This window comes from Cavenderia fasciculata (genome assembly GCF_000203815.1).
Source record: "Cavenderia fasciculata unplaced genomic scaffold Scf_Dfasci-G-p-12c09.r1-3, whole genome shotgun sequence".
Taxonomy (NCBI): domain Eukaryota; phylum Evosea; class Eumycetozoa; order Acytosteliales; family Cavenderiaceae; genus Cavenderia; species Cavenderia fasciculata.
The window spans coordinates 247,939-275,647 of NW_004457736.1; the positions used below are offsets into that span (position 1 = coordinate 247,939).

General features: G+C 35.5%; 9 protein-coding genes across 9 annotated transcripts, besides 3 other annotated features; 5 read left to right on the forward strand and 4 right to left on the reverse strand.

The window, feature by feature from the left end:
* Positions 1-28: 28 nt before the first annotated feature.
* Positions 29-4,046, reverse strand: DFA_05992 (putative ribonuclease II domain containing protein; the record flags this gene model as incomplete). The annotated part of the gene is made up of 3 exons (XM_004361650.1): positions 29-794; positions 1,179-1,972; positions 2,025-4,046. The coding sequence occupies 3 exons, from the start codon at positions 4,044-4,046 to the stop codon at positions 29-31; spliced, it is 3,582 nt and encodes a 1,193-aa protein (XP_004361707.1).
* Positions 4,047-4,151: 105 nt separating this feature from the next.
* Positions 4,152-4,781, forward strand: DFA_05993 (uncharacterized protein; the record flags this gene model as incomplete). The annotated part of the gene is made up of 3 exons (XM_004361651.1): positions 4,152-4,167; positions 4,314-4,356; positions 4,691-4,781. 3 exons carry the CDS (start codon positions 4,152-4,154, stop codon positions 4,779-4,781), a joined length of 150 nt encoding a protein of 49 aa, XP_004361708.1.
* A 1,426-nt stretch (positions 4,782-6,207) lies between these two features.
* Positions 6,208-6,219: a sequence feature (Short protein (DFA_05994, EGG23858.1) was converted to a misc_feature.).
* A 649-nt stretch (positions 6,220-6,868) lies between these two features.
* Positions 6,869-6,930: a sequence feature (Short protein (DFA_05994, EGG23858.1) was converted to a misc_feature.).
* Positions 6,931-7,019: 89 nt separating this feature from the next.
* Positions 7,020-7,032: a sequence feature (Short protein (DFA_05994, EGG23858.1) was converted to a misc_feature.).
* Positions 7,033-7,390: 358 nt separating this feature from the next.
* Positions 7,391-9,024, forward strand: DFA_05995 (oxalate/formate antiporter; the record flags this gene model as incomplete). Its single annotated transcript, XM_004361653.1, has 3 exons — positions 7,391-7,804; positions 7,893-8,724; positions 8,954-9,024. The coding sequence occupies 3 exons, from the start codon at positions 7,391-7,393 to the stop codon at positions 9,022-9,024; spliced, it is 1,317 nt and encodes a 438-aa protein (XP_004361710.1).
* Positions 9,025-10,113: 1,089 nt separating this feature from the next.
* Positions 10,114-12,756, forward strand: DFA_05996 (uncharacterized protein; the record flags this gene model as incomplete). Its single annotated transcript, XM_004361654.1, has 4 exons — positions 10,114-11,169; positions 11,246-11,615; positions 11,697-11,905; positions 11,989-12,756. The coding sequence occupies 4 exons, from the start codon at positions 10,114-10,116 to the stop codon at positions 12,754-12,756; spliced, it is 2,403 nt and encodes an 800-aa protein (XP_004361711.1).
* Positions 12,757-12,890: 134 nt separating this feature from the next.
* Positions 12,891-13,634, reverse strand: spc2 (microsomal signal peptidase subunit; the record flags this gene model as incomplete). Its single annotated transcript, XM_004361655.1, has 3 exons — positions 12,891-13,167; positions 13,240-13,394; positions 13,500-13,634. 3 exons carry the CDS (start codon positions 13,632-13,634, stop codon positions 12,891-12,893), a joined length of 567 nt encoding a protein of 188 aa, XP_004361712.1.
* A 214-nt stretch (positions 13,635-13,848) lies between these two features.
* Positions 13,849-18,017, forward strand: DFA_05998 (histidine kinase; the record flags this gene model as incomplete). The annotated part of the gene is made up of 10 exons (XM_004361656.1): positions 13,849-14,008; positions 14,115-14,670; positions 14,734-14,830; positions 14,900-15,211; positions 15,283-16,025; positions 16,096-17,129; positions 17,209-17,447; positions 17,521-17,817; positions 17,890-17,968; positions 17,992-18,017. 10 exons carry the CDS (start codon positions 13,849-13,851, stop codon positions 18,015-18,017), a joined length of 3,543 nt encoding a protein of 1,180 aa, XP_004361713.1.
* Positions 18,018-18,262: 245 nt separating this feature from the next.
* On the reverse strand, positions 18,263-20,161 carry rbbD (WD-40 repeat-containing protein; the record flags this gene model as incomplete). The annotated part of the gene is made up of 5 exons (XM_004361657.1): positions 18,263-18,439; positions 18,497-19,302; positions 19,403-19,551; positions 19,662-19,852; positions 20,147-20,161. The coding sequence occupies 5 exons, from the start codon at positions 20,159-20,161 to the stop codon at positions 18,263-18,265; spliced, it is 1,338 nt and encodes a 445-aa protein (XP_004361714.1).
* A 161-nt stretch (positions 20,162-20,322) lies between these two features.
* Positions 20,323-22,311, forward strand: DFA_06000 (putative acyl-CoA dehydrogenase; the record flags this gene model as incomplete). The annotated part of the gene is made up of 3 exons (XM_004361658.1): positions 20,323-20,901; positions 20,955-21,620; positions 21,685-22,311. The coding sequence occupies 3 exons, from the start codon at positions 20,323-20,325 to the stop codon at positions 22,309-22,311; spliced, it is 1,872 nt and encodes a 623-aa protein (XP_004361715.1).
* A 212-nt stretch (positions 22,312-22,523) lies between these two features.
* On the reverse strand, positions 22,524-27,498 carry DFA_06001 (peptidase M20 family protein; the record flags this gene model as incomplete). The annotated part of the gene is made up of 7 exons (XM_004361659.1): positions 22,524-23,876; positions 23,978-24,188; positions 25,487-25,509; positions 26,454-26,660; positions 26,776-26,874; positions 26,952-27,344; positions 27,409-27,498. The coding sequence occupies 7 exons, from the start codon at positions 27,496-27,498 to the stop codon at positions 22,524-22,526; spliced, it is 2,376 nt and encodes a 791-aa protein (XP_004361716.1).
* Positions 27,499-27,709: the final 211 nt, after the last annotated feature.

Here is a 27,709-nt window from a genome sequence, read left to right on the forward strand (position 1 = left end):
TTATTTATTTATTTTTGTTTATATTTATTTATTTATTTTTAACAACTGGAATACTATCAATATTGATATGGTGTGGATGTAATAAAGTACACTTGGTATCAATTGGGAATTTTGATTTATCTACAGTGATGAGTACGCGAATGGTTGAGAGTTGTGCATACTTTTTAGTGACGGCAAGGGCTGGGTCACTGCCAGCAAGATTGTTTTCAATGGATGGCCATGTGATTGTGTTTTCGTCGCTGGAGCCATCATACGAATCCTTGATAATCATGTTCTTTTCCTTGAGGTCGGCCAAATAGATACGTTGTTCGCAACCAAACATGGGTACCAACACTTGGATAAAGGTGTTGCCACCGGCCATGATGACAGCATCGCATTCGGTGGGGTGGTTCTCGAGCAAGACGCAAAGGAACACCTTGTCGGAACGCTCTTGTGCCTTTCTACTGTTCATCTTTTTCTCGTTACAGTGCTTGGAGATTTGGGTGAGCCATTCGCCGTTGGGGAGGTCCTTTTCGACACGAACACGTAGTGCTTCGGCCTCGCGCACGGCTTGGCTGGCTTGATCAGATTTTTCAAGGTCGATGGAGAGCTGCAAGAGACGATGCACGACGATATCGGGGTAACGACGGATTGGAGATGTGAAATGGGTGTAGTGGCCAACATTGAGGGCATAGTGGCGCCAGTCGTCTTCATCCACGTCGCCTGTACTAAAGTACTCGGCTAGCTTCATCGAACGTACTGATAACATTTGCATGGCCATAAAGACGGCGGCATCAGACACCTTTTCACGCAAGCTTATAATAGATGCACCCAAGCTGCCTACAGACGAGCTGTCAATTTCAAAGCCGTGCTTGGCACAAAATCCAATGAATCGCTCCAACTTGTTTTGGTTGGGGTCGGGGTGACGACGGAGTAGCGAGTTGGATGGGAAGTACTTGGAGATACGCTTGGCGACTTGCATGTTGGCGAGAAGCATAAACTCCTCAACCAAGTGGTTACTCTCGTACATGGGATAGATACGGGTCGAGCAAGGGTTACCCTTTTCATCCAACGAGAATGCAAGCTTGGTGGGGTGGATTGTGAATGCACCATTATCTATACGTTCCTTTCTCAAACTTCTAGCAATATCACGTAATCCTAGAACCGACTTGACAACAGCCTTTACATTATTACCATACATTGGCTTGACGTCGTCCTTTGGCATAGCTTGATCCCAAGAGGTAGAGATGAGACCTTCGATAATCTTTTGTGCTACACCATATGTGAGACGACTGGCCGATTTAATGACCGAACGACCAAACCATTCGTCGAGAATCTCACCGTCCTTGGTCATTGTCCAGACAACCGAGAATGCAAAACGTTCAACGCCATAGTTGAGAGAGCACAACTCCTCAGACAAGAGTGATGGAAGCATGGGAATGGCACGTTGCACCAAATAAACGGTCGTTGCCTTTTCTTGGGCGCACTTGTCCAATGCATTGTCCGGAGTGACAAAATGTGATACATCGGCAATATGTACACCGACACGGAAGTTTCCGTCGGGCAACTCTTCGCACGACAAGGCATCATCGAGATCCTTGGCAGTGTCTGGATCGATTGAACAGATAATCCAGTCTCTAAGATCTCTTCTTTCCTTGTAGTCGTTGGCCGATGGTCTAAAGTCCTTGGCATCGGCAAGCTTTGGAAGACAATTCATAACATCACGAGAGAATGGTTCAGTGTCGACATGATACTCTTTCAAGAGGGCACGAGTTTCTGGTTCAATGTCACCACATTCTCCAAATATTACGCCGAATCTACCGACTGGATACATTGATGATTCCTTCCAACTTCCGTATTGAATTGATACTAGTTTGGTTTTAAATGTCTGTGGTGCCACTCTAAACTCTTGTGGCATTGTTTCTCTAAATACAAGACATCTTGGTAATGTTTGATCCAATGGTGTAAATAATGCAAATGTTGATCCTTCCTCCTAAAAAAATAAATTAATATAAATATTTTGAAAAAATATTTGGTTTACATACAGTAACTAAACCAACATGATTCTTGTTATGTTTGGCTTCTAAAATATGAACAATTTTAACAGATACATATTTGTTTAACTTGAAAGCTCTTAGAGTTAGAGCAGCCAATTTCAATCTATCTTGTTTTAATCCTGAAATATCTTCATACTTGGGTTGTCTTTTTGATTTTATAATAGTGGTGGTGGTTGAAGTAGAGTTATTATCGTTGTTTATGATTACAAAATCATCTTCAATTTCTAATTTTTCAATTTGATTTTCCAATGTTGTTGTACTAGTATCAGTTTTCTTTTCTTCATCGTCGTCATTTTCACTTTCACTTTCACTTTCATCACTAGAGTCATCTTCTTCTTCATCACTGCTTTCACCTTGATCATCTTGTTGAGATTTAAAAGTTTGACTTTCAGCAATTGATTTTCTTAATGGGACAGATGGTGATTGGAATGGTGGCAATGCAATGGTACCTTGATCTTCATTCATTGATGTGGAATCCTTGATAGAAGCAACTTCTTCTTCTTGTTGTTCTTGAGTTGCTTCATCTTCGGTTGATGGTCTCTTTTTCCATTCAGTCTCTGGAAGGATCTTGAATACTACAATGTCTGTGTGAAAAGCTCTATTTCTATTCTTGATACCATCGACATAACAATCATGTTCCGATCCATCGACAGTGACATAGGCATCCATAAACTTTTTGGCATTGACTCTGATCGTACCATAGAACAAATCACCCTTGTCTAAACCAGATTGAACATCCTCTCTGGAAAGATGAATATCAAATCTATTTCTTCTTCTCTTGTCTCCTCCCTTTTCACCATTCTTGTTGTTTGATTTTTCTTCTTCTTCCTCTTCTCTATGACCACCACTTTGTTTCTTTTCTCTTTGATCATTTTTGTTTTCCTTTTCCTTTTTTGATCTTCTCTTGTTGGTGTCCTTTGGAGTGGTAGTAGTAGAGTCAGATGAAGAAGAGGGTGTTTCCTTTTCTTCCTTTTTCTCTTGCTTGCGCTTTTCTCTTCTTTCTCTTTCCTTTTCCTTTCTCTTGTCCTTTTTCTTGTCGGCTCTCTCCTTCTTTTTGGCTTCGTTTGATTCGGCCAACACTTGTTTCATTTTAAGATTGTCTTGTTTGGACGGGGCAGCTGCTGGTACTACTGGGACGACCTTCTCTACTTGAACAGGTGCAGCAACTGATGGAGACACTTGTTTAGATGGCTTATGAGGTTGTGGTTGTCCACGATGACCGCCATGATGACCACCGCCGTGGTGTTCATGATGGTGTGGATGTGGTTGGTGATGACCGCCATGATGTCCATGATGTCCACTACCGTGATGACCGCCGCCATGGTGTTCGTGATGGTGTGGGTGATGATGGCTACCATGAGCGTGATGACCACCATGGTGCTCGTGATGGTGGTGACCAACGGGTTGCTCTATTGGGATACTTTGCTCATTCTTGCCATTATCCATTTCATTTTGATTAAAAGTCTTCTTTATACCTCCAGCTCCACCTCTTGGTCTATTATGTCCACCTTGAGAATGAGGATGTTCATGATGTCCGCCGCCGCCGCCATGATGATGATGATGATGATGATGTGGGTGAGGATGCGAATGTGGATGATGATGGTGTGGGTGATGATGTCCACCTTCTGGTACAGGAGTTGAAGCAGGTGATGGTGTTGGTGTAGTTGAAACTGTAGCAGGTGATGGTACTGGTTTGTGGACCTTTGGTTTGACTTGTTGTTGTTTAGGTGTAGTGGTTGTAGGAGTAGTAGGTGATACTGGTTTTTGTGATGGACGGTCTCCTTGTTTCTTTTCTTTTTGTGGTTTGGTTGGCTTGTCAACCTTATCTTTTGATGTGGCAGCTGATTGAACAGCAGGTTTATGTTGAGCGCCACGAGGTGGCTTTGGGAATCTCTTTGATGAATCCTTTAGCGGTGCCTGTTTATCTTTACTATCTTCTGATCCACTCGTCGACAAAGATGATGAGGTGGTGGTTGAAGTTGTTGATGTAGTAGTAGTAGTATCTGACATGATTTATATTATATATGTGATTATCTAAACGATGAAAAACAAAGAAAATATGACTACTAATAATATTAATAATAATAATAATAATAATAATAATAATAAATATATATGATAAAAAGTGTATGTATGTACAAATAAATAACAAATAATATGTATATATGCGTTGGGTGGTGTTAAAATGTATATTAAATTGAAATGAAGGAATTTTAGATGGTGACACCCAATTCAAGCTTGTTTTAGAAATAATATATTTTTATTTTAGTTTTTTAGTTGAGAATCTAATAAGAAGAGCATCAGATCCTTCATTCTTCCTGTTTGTAATTGTGTGGCACACCCCGATGATCTTAGATTGTACGTACAACGGTTGTGGCATGATTGATTGGCCACTCATCATCAGGTGCAATAACTGGATCGATCCAGTGGGAAATTGAATTTCGTCGTTGAGGTCAATAGACAATTAACTAGAGACAACAAGTCACTATGCATCTACATAGATACCACTCAACAACAACAACAACAACAACAAACAAGATGATTAGTTAACTTTGGTGACTACAACCTCAGCATTATAACAAGTAGTTTCGGAACATCTGTGCTTTTCCTTTGATAAACTCATCAGCAACAACCACGGGATTTGAATAATTTAGTTCCTCTAATCCTACATTGGGTCCATTCAATAGTAATAATAATAATAATGAACAAGATAAACCAACAACGTCCTCGCCACCTCATCTATGAACATCAGAAGAGAAAATACTTGGTTCAACTTTTCTTCTTATTATTATTTGTTTGTTTGTTGGACCAACTTTTAATCACACAATCACTATTGTGGGTGTGTGAACAAACAGTGTGGTGCTATTGTTAAATTGTTATTTTTTAAACACAGAGAGTCGAGAAATCAGACAAGATACCAGAATTGCGAATAGGGTGGGATTTTGATTGATTCTTCTCTTTAAACAACTGATAATATGGGGGCTATTGAATCGGGTATCATTGAGTTATACTACTACTATTACATATTTTAAAGTAGTATAAAGTTCACCCACTTTAATATATCTTATCCCTCTGCCCATTGTTCAAACTGGTATTTCGTCATTATCCCCTCCTCCCTCCCGCCTATTTATTCTTATTTCCAAAACAAGAATGATCATCATCAATAATTTATTTAATTCAAAATTATAATATTTATAAATTTATCAGTCAGAAGGTACAAATAAGAATATTTCTTAAACTTTAAATATCACATCATCAATATCATGACTCTATATGGTAATTATTCCATTTGGCAAGATTTAATAATTTATTAATTAATTTCTTTCCATCTTTTTTCATTTCATTAAAGAATCAACGACCTCAATTGCAACTCCTCAAAGGTCAAATCTTGAGGCACTGAATCGACATAAAAAGTTCACAACAGCTACTCCTCAAAAGAAGAAGAAAATCTTTATGCGAGACGAATGTATAATCCTATAATCGCACCAATTCTATTCCTGTCAAATTTAAAAAATCATTGGGACTATAGGATTTTCGTAGGAATCTCTGTGGTGGCCCCCATCTGACTGACTATCTTTAATAAACGACTTAATAATATTTTTTAATACATATTAAGTTTAATCATGAACCACTTTAAACTCCTAGGAGTTAATATTATTCTACTAATACAAGATAGTAACAAAAAAATTATATTATTTCTTTTTGGATCTGTCTATGTTGGTGTCTCTTCATTTGCGTCAATCTGATTTTTAACCTTTTTGGAATAAATCGGCAACTATATAAAGAAGACATAGATAGATTGTTCAAGATCTTTTAATCTCCTCATTTCGATTTTCTCCAAATTCTTTTTACTCTTTTCAAAAATTGTTGGTAATTATTCATTCACTTCAATAATAGACAATGTCTCATCTCTATGTTCTAAAGGACCCATCTCATTTTTTCTTTCTTGTAATCAACTCCTCTATTTATTGATTGATGATGTCTTGCGGGAATCAATTTAATTGGTTTACATAACGTAGTGAAGTATATTATAATGGAAAAGATATCAATAATAATAATACACCTCACTCTTGTGGGTGGTGACTATTGATCATGAATAGTTAGAGTGAGAGAGTTGGAATGTATTCATCAATTCCCACCAACTATTAATAAGTTACCAGGGTTTTATTACTTATGGATTGAACTAAAAAAAAAAAAAAAAAAATCAATTTTATCAGTTTGATGTGGTTGATGAAGAGGTACAATAGTAAAAGTAATATATTGTCCATATTATTCTTTATATGATTCAATGATGACACCATTATTATTTTATCTCTTCAATACTACAAAAAATTGAAAATAGAATTTGGTTGTGGGGTACCCAAAAATGGATGTATGCATGTCTGCCAGAGGTGGGGATTAACAACACTGCTGACAAATTTGTTTGTCTCGATCAAGATGACGATATCCAAGGTTCGTTTACAACAAGCAACAACGATGTCGTATGTTTTAAATGTAAAACCAGCTTGCCAAACATGAATCTAAGATGCCAATAAGGAAAAAGTGTATGAGAAAATGATTTTTTTGGATGTCTTTTAAACCATCATCCCTACCACAACCATCAACAACATTGTTATATTGATATAATAATAGACAAGTTATTTTTATGGTATTTTCGTTCTATAAGTGGTGATTGAATCCACACGGTTTCCGAAAGGTGGGAGTAAGAAGTGTATGGGTTGAAGTATTTATTGATTGTTGACTGATTTTGATGGTACAGGGTAAATACCCAACTACACTTGAATGCTACTGATACTAGATAATTATGAGTGATCGTTTATTAATTTCCATACATCTGGACGAGCTAGGTCAGCACCAACCAACCAACCCCCACTACCTCCTTTGACTTTTCCTTCTACATTATATTGATTGATGGATTTATTTTTAAACAAACCTCATTTTGATCACTTCTTTATCGAGTAGAGTCAAAAATATCCAATATACTCTTTCCATGCATGTATATTACATCTGACCACTACACTTTTTGTTGCTTGTCGCTCTCTCTACACAAATCAACCAAGAAATAATTGAATAAATATTAATCCGTAACAGAAACAATATTTTTTTGTATTGTTTAATATATTATTTCAACTATTGATTGTTTCACATTCTTTTTTTTTTTTTATATTCATTCCTAGACATACTCCTTTTTTAGATAGCATCATCCCTTAATTTACTTTTTTTATTTTTTTTTTATTTTAATAATAATAATAATCTGTCACAGCAGTATAATTTATTATTTATTTATTTATTTTATTGTACTTTTAAGATTCTATCTTTTTCAAATCTTAAAGAGTAACAAAAAAAAAAAAGAAATGGAGGAACCTCTTCCTACTACGACAACAGATGGTAACTCAAATACCAATACCAATTCACCAAATACAAATTCATCAATAACCATAGATGAAACATCAAACCTTTCCACATCATCAGATAATATATATGTTGAAAACATGGTCAAGATGAATCCCTTTCTCCAATGTTTTGTCAATTATTATAGTTCATCACCAAATCACAAAGAATCAGTTATATTAAATCCTCATTATGAAGATATTTACTTACCGGGAGGTCGCATTAAATTTAATCGATGGTTTTTGTTTCCATCAGCCTTTATAGTACAGTTTTGTATCGGTTCACTGTACGCATCATCCATTTTCAATAAACCAATCGATGCCTATATATTTGGTAATCCTGCAGCTGGTATGGCTCCAATTACATTTTACATTGCCGTATGTAAAAAATTAAATAATAATAATCTATCCAAACCAATCTATATTCATATCCATTTAACAATTTTTTTTTTTTTTTTCTATTTAGGTTGCATTATTTGGAACATCAGCATGTTTGTTGGGTCCATGGGTTGAAAGAGTAGGACCAAGAATAAGTATGGTTGTAGGGTCTGGTCTTTTTACAATTGGTCATTTTATCACAGCTTTTGGTATTCACCAGAAAGCTATTTGGGAGGTGTATGTTGGCTATGGTGTGATTGGTGGTATAGGGTTGGGTATTACGTATTTGTCACCAATTTCATGTCTCCAAAAATGGTTTTGTGACAAGAGAGGGTTGGCAGCAGGTTTTGCAGTGTGTGGATTTGGTGCCGGTGCCATTGGTTTCAGTCAGTCACTGCTACCAATCATCGATAAGGTCGGTCTCCCCATCACCTATGTCATTCTGGGTATTATATTTATATGTGTCATTTGGCCACAAGCCATCCTGTTTCGAGTACCACCACCCAACTATGTCATCAACGGTGTCCGTGTCGACGGTCGCAAGGAAGCACCCAAAAAACGTGTTGTTGTCGAAGAGGACGGAGCACAAATCAGTCGAAACATTGCCGAGGAGCCAACCATTGAAGACGACATTTTTTCACGTGAAAAGATCCCACTCTCGTACGCATTGACCAGTCGCGAGTTCCGTCTCATCTATGTCGTCTTTCTTTGCAACGCCATCTTTGGTTTGGCCGCCATGTCACGTCTCTCCAACATGATCCAAGATATTTTTGGGCAGTCCAAGGAGGCTGCCGCACTCGTCGTCGGTGTCAACGGCGCCTTTAACTTGGTCGGTCGTCTCGGCTTTGCCTTTGTGTCGGATCTGTACGGCCGAAAGAGCTGCTTTATCGCCATGCTTTCCATCCAAACGGTCATCATTGGTTTGATGCCCATTATTATTGGCAGCAGATCGTATATTGGGTACATCCTGTCAGTGTGGATCATCACTTCGTGCTATGGAGGTGGGTTTGGCACCATACCGGCCTTCCTCACCGACATGTTTGGCCCGCAGAATGTCAGTGCCTGTCACGGTGTTATATTGACGGCGTGGGCTATATCTGGAGTAGGAGGTGGTCTCATCTTTACCTCCATCTTTAACTATATGATTAGCCACGGCTACACCATCTACGACATCCAAGTATACACCACCAACACGTACTGGCTCTTTGCCGTTGCGTTGATTGGTTGGATGTGTCTGCCCTTTATCCGTACGTCGCCACGTGACATTTATCTGCCTGCTATACCTGGCCAAATATTTAGAATCCGTATCCTCGGCAAGATGGTCCGTTTGTCGCGCAGCCAAGGCCTCGAATTTGTCAAACGTTTCCAAGAGGACGAAGAATGGTACCAATTCCTCTACACCCTCAAGAAACACCAACTCCAAAAGATAGAACGCGAGAAGGAACGCGAGAAAAGACAAAGCATGAACGCGGGAATGGGAAGTGTGCGTCACTCTGGCAGCACGGGCAGCCTCTACGAAACCACGGTGCCCATCTACCTATCCAACACATCCACGCCATCCTCTGGGTCCAGCACGAATCTAAATCTTGTTGCACAAGGTGGTGTCACTGTCGCCACCACCAAAGAGGGCGCAGACAACCAAGACGAGTCATCCAACAACCTCAACATCAACGTGCCACCAGATGGTACCTGTAAAAGTAACAATGTCGTTAATAATAATCCGGTTGACATACAATTATCGAGATACTTGGCTACCAATAATAAAAGTAGTAATAATGACTTTGATGGTTGATAAAAGAAAAAAGATAATAAATAAATAGACTAATTAATTTATAAAGAACTAGAAGTCGTATATGTTTTGTTGAGAAATGAACGAATAAAAGAGAAAGAGTTTCGAAATGATGATTATGATAACTTGTGCTTCTAGAGATGGATCTTCTCTCAAACACAAACAAAAAGTCAACCTACTGTGGTAAAAGTATAATAATAATAAGAGTGGTCTGCAAATCCAATTAACCAATCTTTAACGACCGTTTGCAAATGCTATATATGGTTATCTCTTGTCACGATCATGTGATCAATGACATAGATTGTTATTATATTATATTATTATTATGTTATTACAATAATGACAAATGAGATTGTAGAGTAGTAAAAGTACACATACATCAAAAGAATAAAAAAAAAATAAAAAAAGGAGGGAACTTTTGATGAAAGAATGATTAATCATCGAAACTTTAAATCTTTGACTTTAATATATATTTATTGATTGTATTTATATATTATTATTGTTATATATATATTATAATATGAGTGGAGAAGATGAAGATATATCGATTGACGACGAAGATGATGGTTATATAACAACAACAACAACTACTACAACGACAGCTACATCATCATTTAATCAATTGCAGCAACAAGAGCAACCAGACGATGATGAAGAAGTAGACTATGAATTGGATGAAGACGATGATGACCAAGACATGCAAATACCTCCATTCTCTACGTCAAGAGAGGATGACGACGATCAAGACAACCCGTATTCGACCATGTCATTCACTGCAACCAACAATACTGTCAGTAATCGAATGAACCTATTGTACAGCGACAACAATGTATCTCTTGTTCAACCTATAGATGTACAACAACAACAACAGCAACAGATGCAACAGATGCAACAACAACATCAACAACATAATAACCCAAATTCACAAAGATTAAACTTACTGTACAGCGATGCAAACATTGGTACTGTCAATGGATCATTGAATGATAGTAGTAATGGTAGTACGGTGCAACATCATCAACAGCAACATCATCAACATTCAATCGACCCGAATCAAAGAATGCAACAATTATTGTATAGTGATGCATCGGTTATGAATAGTTCCTATGGTTCATTGCAAGTTGATCAACAACAACAACAACAATCCTATGAAAATAGAATGAATCTATTGTACAGCGATGCCAATATTTCAACGATTCATTCATCTTCATCATCTATTCAACAACAACCAAGACATAACAACAACAACAATCATAATGGTGGTGATATTGAAATGAAAGATTCATCATCTATTCCATTACAATATTCAACTTCATCTGCAACATCATTACAAGACTCAACTCCATCACTCCCAACTTCATCTGTAAACATTAAACCATCTGCCAAACCAACTGATAAACAAAAGATAAAGAAATCTTCTTCCTCATCATCGGTATCGTCATCATCATCGAAAAAGACGACGACCAAATCACCTTCACCTCCTGGAATTACATCACCAAATATCACCGCTGGTGACGAAACAATCATAGTTGATAGTAACCAAGAGAAATCACCATCTCATGAATTTTCATACGATGTAAGTGCACTTTAGACTAGAATATTTAATATTTTTAGATCTCTATTTTAACTCTTTAAAATATATCTTTTTTTAGATAAATGCATTAACATGGGATATAGATCATCTTGAAAACAAAGAAAACCGATATTGTTATTGTGGAAATGGATCGGATCAACATATGATCAGATGTGATTATTGTTTACAAAGATTCCATATTGGATGTATAAAGATTCTTGGAGGGTCAAGTCAGATGCAAGGAGATTGGGTATATCGATTTACCTGCTCCATCTGCAGTAATGGCAACGAATCATTGGAAAGATTCTCAAAGAATATGGTAGATATTTTGGAAATTGTTATTTATCATCTCCAACAACAAAATCCTTCACAAAGATACTTTTCATTTGATAATGATATTGTACCTGTTATCGATGAAAATTGGTATATCTTATGGAATGATAAAAAGAGTAAGTAAAGACAAGGTTATCTCTATCTCTCTCCCACATCAAGATTATTAATACACTTCCTTTTCATCTCTCTTTTTATAGAAAAAGCAAATTGGCAAAAACCATTATTAACAGCACTGTCAAATGGTAGAATATTTAAATCTGGAGCCATTAATATCAAGAAACAAGGGTACTGGGCTTTGGGAATGAACCAACTTTTATTAAAAGATAATCCAATATTTAAAGATAAAGTACTTGCTCCATTACATCGAAAGAAAAAGAAAAAGAAATCAACTGGTGAAGAAATTAGAGTAAGTCGAGAGATAGATATATAGATAGATTAATATATATCTATTAATATATGATTCTAACATTTATATTTAATTATTTTTAGTTTAAACATTTATCAACTTTATTTTTAATTCCATTAAAAGAAGGGAATTATGTACCAATGGTAGAATACGACATTATGTGTATTGCAGCACAAAACTCGGCACCACAGATAACGATAGAGAGTGATTTGTTGACGGTTAGGAACATGTCTGGCTATCGTATGACAAAGGCATCGTTCCCATGTATTTATGGCAATTGGTATTTTGAGATACAAGTGTTGAACAATGAAGGAGCGTGCAGACTTGGTTGGTCTGCCTTTAGAGGTGACAAACAAGCCAACGTGGGCTACGATCAATTCAGTTATGGATACAGAAGTCAAGGTGATATCTTTCACAAAGCACGTGGTAAATCGTATGGAGAGAAATATCAAGCAGGCGATACATTGGGATTCTATATTAGTTTACCAAGTCAAAATTTACACAAGACAAACAACAACAATAACAACCACCACCAACAAGAAACAACAGATATATCAAAGATTATATTTACAGACAAGACAGATCAAGTTGAAATCTATGAAAGAGTTGCAGAGGAATTAGAGACAGACACACCAGCGGTATTGGAGAATAGTGAGATACGATTCTTTAAGAATGGAGTGTCCCCAGGAGTTGCATTTACAGGTCTTGGACGTGGAATGTATTATCCAGCAGCATCAATGTATATGGGTGCACAGGTCCGTTTCAACTTTGGACCAGACTTTAAATACCCACCTCAAGGTGGTTTATCTTTTAGACCCATGAGTGATGTTGTTAATATTATTCCAAAATAAATAAAATAATAATAATAGAAACCAATAATAATAATAATAAATGTTATAACCATCTCTCTCTACATTGATCAATTGTTTTGTTTAAAAATTTCTATCTATCTTTTCTATATTATTATTATTATTATTATTGTTGTTTAATTTTGTTTTGATGTAACAGCATTGTAAAGCTTGAGAATGTCATGAAAGAAAGCTGGTTGATCGAGTATTCCAGTGGAATCAAAGTAACGATCGATTGAGTGGGTCATTGAATGAATATAGTTACCAACTTCCATCTTTACAGTATAGTTTGGATCGTATCTTGGAAGTATGGTAGAGATTTGTAAATTGGTTTTATCCTTGCTTGCATTCAAAATGCTATCCTTTTGAATAAACATTGTAATATAATATAATGCAAAACTAATAAGTCCATATCTAAAAAGATTAAAATGTTAGAAACAATCAATTGATTGATATATATGTCATATCTATCTATCTCTATCATACAATAATACACAGGTAATTAAAATTGGTTTGTTTTTTGGGAATGGTGTTGGATAGAATTGAGCTAATCCTGCCAATATACATCCAACAAATCCAAGTAATACTTTAAGGATATTGAGTGTATGATTTTGACTGAATTGTAAATCATCTGTGAAATACTAAATAGGTAAATAAAAGAAAAGAAAAGAAAAGATTGTTGTTGTTGGGGTTGTAAGTCTATGAATTCATGATTGATTGATATGTATTTGTAATTTAAAACATACTCTAACAATAGAGTCATCTAATGCTTGTTTCATTGATAATCCATCATATAATTGTACTTTAACTTCAGGATATTCCTTTGGTGGTTGTGATGGTTGATCTGTTGCAGGTGTTGATTTAGACTTTCTTGTACTCATTCTATATTGTTGTTGATCTCTATCTAATTATTAATTGAAAAGGGATAAGAAACAAAGAGTTTTAAAAAAGGTGCTGATGATGCATCATGCAACTTCAAAAATTAAATTAAACAAAATTTTGTTATTATCCTCATCACTTTTTCATATATATATATTTAGTTGAATAGATTAAGGTTGTAGTGTAGTGTAGTATAGTATCTCTACAAATAGAAGAATGGATATCAATCTAACATTTGTAGAGAATCGTGCAATTAGGGTTGTGGTATTACCCATTGGTGACATCTCAAATGAATCATTCAAAGAGTATACAAGTTTAATACGTACACTTGGAATCATAGAGTTGAGTGGTATTACTAGAGATGCTAATGAATCAAGTAAGTACCTTTTATATCAATATCAGTACTGATTATTATTATTGTTGTTGTTGTTATTGACACTTTCTCCTTCCTTCCTTCCTTTTTATGTTTCTATTATATTTAGAGATATTAGAAAAGATTAGTTGGGTAGATGGACATATGTTATTAAACTTTTTAGATAGTACAGTACCTCCAAAGGATGAATGGGAGGAATTACACATCTACAAAAAGATATTTGGTGTGATTGGTGTTGTCGATTGCAAAAGAAGCAGAGATCTGCAAGAGACAAAGAAACAATTTGAACAAGCCGTCTCGAGATATCCATCGGCTGTAGCAACCGTTTGCTATGCCTTTGATCCGTTGGAAGACCAACAAGATCTCGAGAGAGGAAAGTTTGTCATGATCCCCAACGTTGGCGACAAGAAACACTTGTTGTTCTACCTGTCGACACTGTTGTTTGACTTTTCACATACACTCTTGAAGCACTTTGAAAAGATGATCACGGAAGGATTGGATAATCAGGCCAGTAATAGTACCAACAATATCATCTCGACTCCTTTGGAGATTGTAAAGTCATGGGATGAAGTGGCTCGTGCCAAGAAACGTCGTCCTGGTCGTATTAGTAAATGTAAAGGTGATTATTGTTTATTATCTGGTTCACCTTTAGATGCAATTAAATAGTATGTAGATATATATAGTTGTAAATGATAGATATTAGTTAATTAATTTCTTTTTTTTTTTAGTTATGATCAAAGTTTAGAAATTTCAAAATCAAATAATGATTGGGAATGGATAGCATCATCTTATGAAGGTTATATCTCTGCTGTTCTTTCAAAAAGAGTATGGCCTACTAAGATGTTTTATTTAATTTGTTATCAACTATTAATGTTTTGTATTTTTTTTTTCTAGAATCAAGAATATCATTCACAAACATCACAAATTAGTCCTACTGTTCCAACAGTGCATCACCAATTATTGGGTAGTGGGCTTGGAAACAATTCGATTGCAATGGATTCTGCATCGGCGATAGAAGACCAACAAATCAAAGATATGGCAACTGAAGCCATTTTATGTTACAACAAGAGAAAGACACTTTCATTTGAGATTGAGTTAACAATCAAAATGGCAAACTACCATGCTAGCATGGAGAGAAAAACTGAAGCATCTGAAACACTTACTCAAGCTTTTGATTTGGCTTATGATTTACCTTTGGTTGAAAGAGTATGTATAACGAAAAAAAAAAAAATGTTAAACATTTAATTTATTTATTTATTTATTTTTCTTTTTTTTAGATAACAATAATATGTTCAATAGCATTAGCATATTATTCAATGGGATTTAAAAGAAAGTTTGCATTTTATATAAGAGAAGCAGCTTTTCTTTACAACAAGAAACCAGAGAATTGGGAAAAGATTAATAATTTATTGATCATTGCCAGTAGATTCTTCCAACTCGAAGATTTGTTTGGTAGTGGACCCACCAACTTTTTAGAGGAGAAAAACAAGACATACAACTACTCGGTCTCTACTGCATCAAACACAAAGAAACAACAATCGAGATCAAAATCACAACAACAGCTAGGACGAACAAACAACAATAATAACAATGCACAAGGAGGCGGAAATCGATTCCAAACGAGAATGCCTCAACTATCAATCACTCGTAAAAAGGAGGGATGGTATATTTTACAAAGATACTTGATCTTGAATCTTATCAGTGCATCCAACAACTTGCAAGATTCACTTAGTATCACCAAATATATCATCTATCTACTTCGAACGCAATACAAACAATTGCCAAAAACCAAACAACTCGAATTCCTATCCGACCTCAATCACCACTCCAAGTGTCTCAGTATCAGTATCAATACCAATGTTCATATGAATATTTTAGGGTTCCCTTTTCTTGTAAAGATCACTCCACTTGCTCTTCCTGACCATCTTGCACCATTCCCAAGACAAACAGCTCAAGATTCTCAAAAAGAAAAATTCTTTTTTATTTATTCTCCTTATGAACAAAGAAATAATTCATTAGAGTAAATATAAAGAAAAGACATGTAAATATTGATATATATATATTAACGAAATTTCTTTTTCTTTATTTAGTAAAAAGAAACAAATGATATGGGTTGAAGGAGAATGTCATTTTTTGGTTACTTTGGCAAATCCATTCCAATTTGATGTTTTGGTACAAAATATAACTATTAGTACTGCAGGTGTACCATTTGAATCATTCCCACTTTCATTCAAGGTGTTGGCCAACACTGACAAGATGGATATTGTGATTAGTGGTCGGACCCTCCGTCCAGGCCCATTGATTATCAAGGGTGCCTATATTCGATCGTTTAATCTCTTGTCTGAGCATCCCATCGATCCACAAGGAAATGCCATCTCGATTGCATCCTATGAACAGTTGGTCAAACGTGATGCCTATTGTTTCGACCCAGAAACACCGGTTGAACCAGACGACATTAACAAAATTCTCATTGCACCAGACCTTCCACTACTCCAATTGTCTGTGCCATCCTACGGATCGACATTGTCGTTGTTTACGGGTGAAGTCAACACTTTTACCATTGCACTGGAGAATATCGGATCGCAACCAATCGATGTGATCCAAATAGGATTGGAGGCATTGGACAAGGCAATCGTCCGTGGCATCGCAGCCAAAAAGAATCAAGGTTATGCAAGCTATGAAGACGATATTGACGATCCAATATTCACGTGGGAGGATTCAATCGTCCAAAGAAATCTACCACTCCCACCTGGTGCATCGTTCCTCCTTCCCATCAAAGTGTTTGTTCGTCCATTTATTGCAGGTAACCAAATGATCATAACCTATCGTTCAAACCAAGACACTAGCTACCAGAGAAAGGTCACGGTACCACTCCAACTCGATATCAACTATGGTCCAGAGATTACAAACTTTGATATTCTCTACACATCCAAGAAATCATTGCAATCCCTCGAACCATACATCCTCATGAACAATGTGGCCGGTCAATCACCCCTCAACACTAGCACAGGTATCCAACAAAAATCACCAAATATTCAAAACGACTATTGTCTCTTGTTATTTGAAGTTAAAAATAATTCATCAACTCATTCATTTAATATAACCTATAATTCATTATTTAAAAGTATGTGTAAAGAAACTAAAAACAATACTATTAATAGAATATATATATATTTATTAACAATTTTTATTTTTATTTCTAGACAAACAAGAAATAACTTTGGATAATACAAAATATGATTTGGCACCAAATTCAACGATTAATATTATTGTACCAATGAAAAGAGAACCATTCCCAGAAAATTTACCACAAATAAGACAAGCCAAAGGTCAATACATTAAACCTAAAACAAAATTAACCGAGCATGAAGAATATTTAAATAGATTAATCCAATATTTCAAAGATTTATTTATTAAAAATATTCAATTAAATTGGGTATCTGTAAGTTTAATCATACAAATAATTTAATTATTAATTATTAACTAATTCAATGTCCCTTTTTTTTATTATTTAGTCTGATAATACAAGAGGAAATGTTTTATTAAATGGATTAATTTTAACAAGTAAAATGGTTTATAAATTAAATAATGATCCAGTTACTGTAGAGTTTAAGGATCATTTATTGTCGAAAAGATTTGAAGTAGGAGTATTCCAAACTTTGGATATTGTAATTACAAATGTATTAAATACTCCCATCTCTGGTTTAATCCTTCACCTTCAACCGACCGTTGATCGTGAAGTAGAAAACAAAACGTTGGACATAAACAAAAAAATTGGTTATGTTGGATCCCTTACCATTCCAATTAAAGAGGTAATTAATTATGTTTATAATCATTCAATCAAAAGTTTATACCTATTAATTATTTATTATTTATCTATCTAGTTGGAAGCACATAAATCTTATCAACATAGTTTCCAGGTTGTATTTTTCGAAAGGGATTCCTACAAGATTATTGTATCGTGTGAATTATTTAAAACAAAACAGATAATACCATCGCCTCATTCACTTAAAATTCAAGTAATATAATAAATTAATAAAAACGAACAAGTATGATCTTTGAAAGTTTATTGTTATTCTGAGCAAAACAAAATTTAATTCTTTTATATAAAAAAATTACGATAACACAATTGTGATCAATTTCCGTACAATTTTCATTTTGGTAAGATCATTATGGAACATGGATGGAAACGTAAGTTTTTGTATGATTTTGTTTTATTTTATTTACTTTTATTGATGACTATCTCTCTTGTCATTTTTATTCTCCGAGTTGAGAAGGAGAAACCTTATCGTCTTCCTCTTTGTCGTTGTAAATATTCTCTGCCATTTGCCATATTTGTAAAATATTGTCTTCAGCTACAGATGCAATAGCCCATGGATTATGTGGATTCCATGAGAAATCTGATATTTTACTTGTATGACCTCCATGAATAAACTAGTTATAAAAGTAGAAATCATTATTAATTAAATATTAAAAAGATATATAATATACATATTTATCAATATGACATACCAATAATTCTGGTGGACCATCAGCAGCATCTTCATTATTTTGTTCTTCACCAATTCTGGATAGATCCCAAACATTGACACGTCTGTCAGAGCCACACGAGGCAAGTACTGTTTCGTTGTGTGGAGACCATTGGACTTGGAAGACTTCGTCAGTGTGCGAGATGAGGGTGTGGAGACGAGCACCGAGATTTCTCATGTCCCAGAGAGCAACAGTGTGATCGGTGGAGCCAGTGGCAATGAGGTATTCGCAGTATGGATTGAATGATAAACAATTGACCTCTGAGGTGTGTGCTTCGACAACCTTGGTTGGCTTGTCACCCTGTCTAGTGTCCCAAAGTATGAGACGACGATCATCACCAACCGAACCAAAATATGAATCGTGTTGATAGTGCCATCCGACATCCTCGACAATCGATTGATGTCCACGAAAGATTTGGTCGGCATCCAATGTACCAGCAGATTTACCTGCTGCGTTGATGTTCCACAGACATATAGTTTGGTCATCTGAACATGAAAGAAGGAGTCCTTCCTTGGTTGGACACCACGATATACCATAACCCTCCTTGGTGTGACCCATCAACTTTAGATTGGGTGCACACTTTCCATCGGGTGATGGTTCTAATGGATGTTTACTCGTATCAAATACATATACCTCTGATGAAACGGTCTTGGTTGCAATAATAGTGTGATTCTGTGGCATGACACGTGCTCTATTTACTTCTCCCTCATGATTAATCTTTTGTACAATTTCAATCTTTTCTGATACTGTACCTATTCCTCCTGCCTCTAAATAGATAGAAATAAAGAAAGAAAAAGAGAGAGAGAGAGAGATAGACGGGTCAATATTAATTGATCACCTGATTTGATTTGATTGTTTCTAACTCACCTCCTTTTTGATCATCATATTTTATAGAATCTATTTGTGCTCCATCAATTGGGAGATGAACCTTTGCAACCATTAAATAGTTTTGTTCGGCATCTGATGTATGTGTTCCCAATACTACCTTTTCAACGCAATATTGTTTATTTGGTGGTCTAGAGTGTTTAATGTACGATACAATATAATGATGATGATGATGTTAACATTTGATAAATTTATAGATATATATACACACAACTACTATCTATCAATTAGTGATACATACGCAGTCTTTTGTGGCATCCAATTAACAGTAAGTGAAGGCCATTCCAAAGCATGAGTGATGATCATGTCATAGAGAAAAGGAGTATTCTTCTTCCATATCTTATATTCTTCGTGTATGATCTTTTCTTCAATCTCTTCTGATGTTGACATGATATGACCTCTAGAGACTGTATTGGTGATGTTATTATCTATCTAGAAAATAAATATTCATTTATCCCAACACACAACTTTCAAAAAACACATTGCTTGGTTGCTTGATTGGCGCCCAATTATTTTTTTTTTTTAAATTATTTTGTAAATCGACGATAATGAAGTTCATCAAAATTAAAATAGGATGAACTTCTTTTTCATTCTTATGTGTCTAAAAAATAATATATTATTATGTTTATCTTTTTTTTTTTTTTATTCTTTTGTTGTTTTAAAGTATCGGTTAGTTCGTGTTTATGTCGTGGAAAGTAAACCGATTCGAAAAATTTTATCTTTTACCAAAAAAGGTGTCATAATCACCATCTCTGACCTTTTACATTTTTTTTATGACACACTTTCAAACCCATAGCCAAATTTCTTCTTCATTTACATGTTTTCTTCTTTTTAGAGAGATAGAGAGATAATTATCTTTACTTGACTTTACTTTACTTTATACTTAGTTTACTTTTTAAAAAATGACAGAAAATAATTTAACAACATCAATTAGACAGAGAGGATATGGAAGAGATTTCTTTCAACAAGAATCACCAAGACTAGGTAATCAATACTTGGAAGACAGCTATCTCTTGGAGTTACTTCCACGTGTCGTACCTGAAAAGGTGTACGAGCAGATTAAAGGTGACTTAACGCGCTTTGGTGACCGTGTCATGGGAGATATTCTCCAATACGGTCGTGCATCTGAAGCCAATCCACCAAAGCTTGTGCAGTATGATGCTTGGGGACGTCGTGTATCAAAGATTATTGTAGACGAGGGATGGAAGATACTACAGGATATCAGTGCTCAAGAGGGTCTTGTTGCCATCGGTTATGAACGTCCTGTGCAAGAGTACAGTCGTCTCTACCAATACCTCAAGGTCTACTTGTTTGCATGTAGCTCTGCTGTCTTTGACTGTCCACTCTCCATGACTGACGGTGGTGCTCGTCTCTTGGAACTCTATGGTGACAAGGAAATGATGCAAGGTCCATTCAAACATTTTACTACAAGAGATCCAAAGAATTTCTGGACTTCTGGTCAATGGGTAAAGTATACTGAAGTAAAATTACAATTCAATATACCTATATAACTAATTATTTATTATTTGTTTAGATGACTGAAAAGACAGGTGGAAGTGATGTAGCAAATTCAGAGACTATTGCAGTTGGAAAGGGTGATGGAAAGAACTATGACATTAGCGGTTACAAATTCTTTACTTCTGCAACTACTGCCAACAGTGCTATTTTATTGGCACGTGACAAGGAATCTGCTGAAAGTGGGTTCCGTGCCGAGGGATCAAGAGGATTATCAGCTTTTTACATTAACATTCGTGACAAACAAGGCGAGTTGAATAACATTATCATCCACAAGCTCAAGAACAAGTTTGGTACCAAAGCAGTGCCAACAGCAGAGTTGGAACTCCTCGAGACTCCAAGTCGTTTGATTGGTGCCAAGGGTCGTGGTGTGCCAGTCATTGCCTCTATCCTCAACATTACTCGTATCCACAATGTCATCCACTCTGTTGGTACTATGCGTCGTAGTGTTGCCATTGCTCGTGACTTTGCTCATCGTCGTATGGTATTCTCTAGCAAGTTGGCTGAAAACAAACTCTATCTCTCTACCTTGGCCGAGATGGAAATTGAATTGCGTGCCGGTATGCAATTCTTCCTCGATGTCACCATCCTATTGGGTAAAAGTGAATGTCTTGCTAAAAATGATCAAACTGAATCTTTACTTCGTATCTTAACACCATTATCAAAACTTTATACTGCTAAACAAGTAAGTAAAAAAAAAAAGAAAAAAGAAAAAGAGATAAAAATATTAATTATTTATTTTTTTACAGAGTATAACAGTAGCAAGTGAAGTTATGGAATGTTTAGGAGGTACTGGATATATGGAAGATTCTGATATTCCAAGATTATTTAGAGATACTCAGGTAACATCTATTTGGGAAGGAACCACCAATGTTTTGTCGATGGATGTTTGGAGATCAATCAAGACACATAAATCTTTAGATGTCATGTTGGATGTCGTCAAGAATAGAATCAATGTTCCATTCCCAGAGATTCTTGCCTTTTCACACAAGGTGATCAATGATAGTTTAAAGCAAGTTGAAGAGATGGCCAAAAAGGTGACTGTCGACGGTGACATTGAATTTGTTGAATCCAATGCCAAAAAGTTTGCATTCTTTGTGTCACAAGTTTACATTGCATCATTATTCTTTGAACATGCCCTCAAGAGCAAGCGTACCAACAATATCGATGCTCATGTCTCCAACAGATGGTGTTTTACCAAACTTCAAGGATCAAGATCCGATAGTTCAACAGTCTCTTTTGCTGAAGCTGACCAAGAATGGCGTGAAATCGACAGAATTTTGGCACTTGACATTGATGATCAAGGTAATGCTCGTGGTACCGGTGATCATTCAACAAATCCAATTAATCTTGGTACTTTAAGAGCAAGATATTAAATTAAATAAAAAGAAAAAAAAGGAGTTGTACAATTAAATAAATAGAGAGAACAGTTAAAAAGTGTACATTTTAAAAATTATTAAATAATAGAATTTAATTGGTGTTTATTATTATTATTATAATTACTAGTTATTATTGATTGAAATCTTTCTTTCTTTCTTTCTTTCTACAAATATTATACAAAAAAACTTTTGATGTTTTTTTTTTTTGTTTATAAGAGGTCATCAAGATCAAGACTCAAGTCAAGTTCAAGATCAGAATCATCGTCAACCATTCCATTGATAACTTGCTTGTTGTTTTTAGTCTTGTCAAAGATTTTAATGACACGCTTGTAGAATTTGACACCTTTGGCAATCGAGTCGATTGGGACTGATTCGTTGAAACCGTGGATGGTGGCGTAATCGGCAGCGCTGGCAAGTGATGGGGTGAGACGGTAGAGGTTGCTGGTGACGTTCCAGTACCAACGGGTATCAGTGTTGGCAACCATGAGACCTGGGACAATATCAATGTCGGGATAGGCCTTGGAGAGAGCCTTACGGATATTCTTGAATTGAGTGCAGTTGATGCAAGATACTGGTGATGGTGGGAGAACGGCATCGATGGTCATGACAACTCTAGAGTCGTTGATCAATTGGTTGACACGTTCAATGACGTAGGAGGTGTTGTCACCTGGGACTACACGATGGTTGATCCAGAGAGTTACGTCGGTTGGAATGACATTTGGCTTGATACCACCTCTGATCATGGTGATGGCGGTAGTGGTACGATCTTGGTACTTGAGGAATGGAATGGATGCAATTTGCTCGTCGGTGAATTGACGCAAAAAGTAGTTGGTGTCCTTTGGATTGGGGATAGGGGTGAATGGGTTACGTTCAATGTTGAGAGTGGCTTGTGCCATGATGCCAATGGCCGATTCAACGGGTGGCATACTCGAGTGACCACCGGCAGCCTTGGCAGTGAGATTATAGTAGACATATCCCTTTTCAAAGACACCGATGATGGCAGTTGGACGGGCTGGGAGTGGAGCTGGGGTGGATTGGAGGAAACTAGTGTTGAGGATGGGGAAACCTTCGTCGAGAACAGCTTCGGCTTGGACACCGGCAGCTTGGAACATTCTAGAGATCTTGAGATGACCATTGTAACCACCGATTTCTTCGTCGTGGCCAATACAAACATAGATGGTACGCTTTGGTTGGAAGTTACCACGACCGAGCAACGATTCGACGGCTTCAAGAATAGAAACGACCAGGAGCTTATTGTCGATAGCACCACGACCATAAACACGTCCGTTGGCAATAGCACCGCCAAAGGGTGGGAATCCCCATCCAGCAGCAGTCACTGGCACAACATCATAGTGAGAGTTGAGGAAAAGTGGCTTCAAAGCAGTGTTGCTACCCTTCCATTCAAAGACCAAACTGTAACCACCAACAATGGTTTTGTTCAAATGTTGATGAACCAATGGGAAACTTTGTTCAAGATAACTAATAAAACGATTAAATTCGGTATAATTTACTGGATGTTCAAGATCAGATGGATCATATGATATAGTTTGGAATGTTACTGCCTACAAAAAAATAAAATAGTAAAAATAAAAAAAATAAAAAAAGATATTAATTATTTATCCAACTTGATTATATCCTTTTGTTTTTGTTTTTAATTACTTACACCACCAAGAATTTGAGCTACTTGTAAAGGAGTACGTGGTTGATATGTAGGAGATTGTTGTTGGGAAACTGGAAAGTAAAGTAATGACAACAAGGCCAAAACAATGGAAAGAATAATGGTTTTCATTCTCAGTTGCTTCTTGTGAGAATAGTGAATATTGGATATACTAATGTAGCTGTTACTATTTGTTGAAAAACTATTTGTTGAACGGCTAATAAAATGATTATTTTTTTTTGGTCTTGTTCTACTTGAAGAGTGGTCTTGGGTATTTATATTTTTTGGTTCAGAAAAGGTACTAGTATGTTGCTGTTGTTGCTCACCAGAGTTCATATTGTGAATCCCAAAAAGAGCACTGTACGGAAAGATCAAATTGATTGATTGAAAAAAGAGGGGGGAGGTTCAGGATGAGATTTTCAAAAGGTATATCCTCCGCTCCTTAATACCCTTATAATAATGACTCTAGCCAATAGATCAAGTGTTGGGGGGTTGGTTGTGGTTGGTATGCCCAAGCAATGAGGTGGTTAATCGTGGAGGGGTTTGGTTTTTGGTGGATTGGTTAAAAGGTTTGAACGATTCAGGAATTGCCTATAATTAACAACAACAACAAAGTGGGCAACCACAAGGGTTGATCATGATAATAAGAATTGTGTAAGTGGTGGGGGTAACCATGCCTATGAATCGTGTGTTCTACCATCTTTGAAATGTTACATCTACATTATCGTGTGATCTCATACACAGTTTTGTTTGTTTGCTTTACGTACGTAAGGGTTATTGTGTATGTTATGACGATTGAGGGCGGTGTGATGTTCAACCAAGAGAATCCCTATAATCTCGATAGTGGGGATTTAAATCACAGGACCTTATTACTTTTCAAGTTCAGTCTGAAGCGATTTTAAACCGCTGGGCTGTCCGACGGTTGGGAAAAGTAAACAAAGGGAAAGGACTCAATCTTGAGAAAGGGGAATATCTAGTAAGTGTTTCTAAGAGTTTAGAAATTACCTTTTGATTTGATTGGTCTCTAGTTATGATCTGGAAAAGGTGATTAAACGAATGAGGAAAATTAGTATGAACCGATGATGTTGTTGTTGGGGCAAGCCATGATCAAAACCAAATCTAGAGGGGTCGTGGTTGTTGTGGGAATTCGCTGAACAACCTTTTTTTTTTTCTGTATCATCTGACAGGCACAACACAATGTTTGAGATTATTAATCTGGGGCAAAGGCAAGTCCTTTCTACCCAAACAATCAATGTACCACACGGTCTTTACCTATGTGTTTATATGTATGTCGGGTAATTAAGGGAGGGGAAACCACCAATGTTATAGCGTGAACATTAATCCCCAGTAGTACCCTTAAAGATAAAAAAGAAACTTGTTGAACAATAATAAAGGGGAAATATTACACAATGAATGAATTGGGTAGAGAGTAATTAATTACTCTTTTTGCAATAATGGGCGACACACACAAACAGAGTCTTTTTTTATGGATTGAGCTATGAACAACCAACAAACAATATATAATAATTTATAATTACCTTTTAAAGAAGAAAGAGGAAGAAGAAGAAGTTCTTACTATCCTTTTGGTCAAACAAGGATAAGAACAACAACCAAAGAGCTCGTACGAGGATAGATAGATAGAAATGTTGTTGAAAGAACAATGAAATAATTAAAAAGTTTTGGATTATCCTTTTTTTTTATACTACTAGTCGACGTCTATGATGTTGGTACATATACAAATAAAAGTGTGTGTCGTATTGGTAGTGTATTTGTTGTATGGTGTACAGATAAAAAGATTGTTATTTGAAACTAAAAAAGAAGACAAATTAAGTATTCTCTCTGCTGCTGCTGCTGCTGCTCACTTCTACTTTGCCTTCAATTTGAGATTACCATTTGGCATCTTTTCATCAAGATTTGTTGTTTTATTATTGGTTTGGGGGTTGTGTAGTTGAAAGAGTGAGAGTGAGAGTGAGAGAGTGGTGTGGGTATTTGCAGCTTGTTCTGATTGTTAGCTAAATCATTCCTATAGGAGGTGACGGTGATTAATCCATGACTGAAAGATAGTCCCTTTAAAAAGATAATACTGGGCATGCATAATGAAGGGGGTGGGTGGTTATATTATATATTTTTAATTTTTTAATATATTTATATATAAATAATTTAAATATAAATTTTATCTAATCAACCTCAACTCTATAATTTCTCGTACGTTTGAAGTTCCGTCTTTAAAATCTTTACCATTTTTGGACTAATAGAGGGGATAAATATTTGATCAATCGATTGGAATTGGAAAGGTAGAGGGGGTGTGGGTTAGCAAAAACGGAAGAGTAATTGTGTGTTCGACATACGAAAGTGATGATTCACTTTCATGGATCATCATCATTATCATCAATTTGTTTGTTTGTTTGCTTGTTAGTTATTCCAACCAACCAAATATAGTATAATACAAATATATAAATATAAATATATTTTTCAATCTTACCTTTAGTTTTAAATTCTTGTCTACCAAGTTTTTGAATTGATGAGTACTACCTCCAACGCCAAAGTAAAAGGTTTTGGCAGCCACCAAACATAGACCGTCGTCAGTCAAATGGTCAACAATTAGATCGTGTAGTTTCTGGAATGACTGAACACTATATATAGTGTCAGAGGTTAAAATTAGATCAAATTTCTCTTTACCCAATAATTGCTAAATTAAATTAAATCAAAGGTTAATTAATCAATCAAATTAATATTGACGATTAATATACCAATTATATATACTATTGTTATTTAAATCATTTATGATAATAATCTATACTTACATTTACATGTTTCCAATCACCCGAAATAAATGTTACATTGTTTTGGATATCATTTAAAATAGTATTTGGTTGTGTCAATGTTTTAATTACTTCTTCATTCTATGATGTAATAAAAGTATTAATATTAATCGATCTATCTATCTATTGATTCATTTTACTATCAATGATTTACATACATAATCTTGACAAGTAACAATTGAATTATTTAATCTACAAAAGAGAGCGGGAAGACCATGACCACAACCAATTTCCAAAACCTTTAAACCTTGTAGAGGGATTGATTGTTCAATGATATAGTTGATTAGATCGATTGCACATTCCCATAGTTTGAAACCTCCTTCATAGACACCAGGAATGAGGTCTGTTTTGTTTTCTGTCAATACATTGTTTAAAGTGTCGGTTGTAGTAGTAGGTTTACTCAATTTCTTTAATTCAATACCATCTTTGAATTGAATCGTATCTATTTGAAATGTTTGTTGCTTTAACAATTGCTTTATATCATTTTGATTAAATTCTATATACTTTGCTTCATTTTCATTTATCTTTTCAATATCATTGTTATTATCTATCTAAAATGACAAAGGTATATATAATAAGTTTGTATACTTTTGTATCATTTATCATATATCATACATTATCATTTTGTGATTGTATATCTTGATTATCATCATCTCCTTCTTCTTCTTCTGTTTGTTGAACTTTGAAATTGAATTTAAATGCCATTACTATTCGTTGCAAGCTCTATACTATTAGTATTGCAAATATCTATTTCCGATCATCTGATCGACAAACAAAAAAAGCGTTGCCATCACCAAAATTGGAAAAAAAAAAAAAAAAAAACAAACACCCACAAAGCTCATTTGTTTTAAAACAAACAACTATCTTTTTTTTGACTAATCTATCTATCTCTAGAGACCCTATTAAATCTATCTTT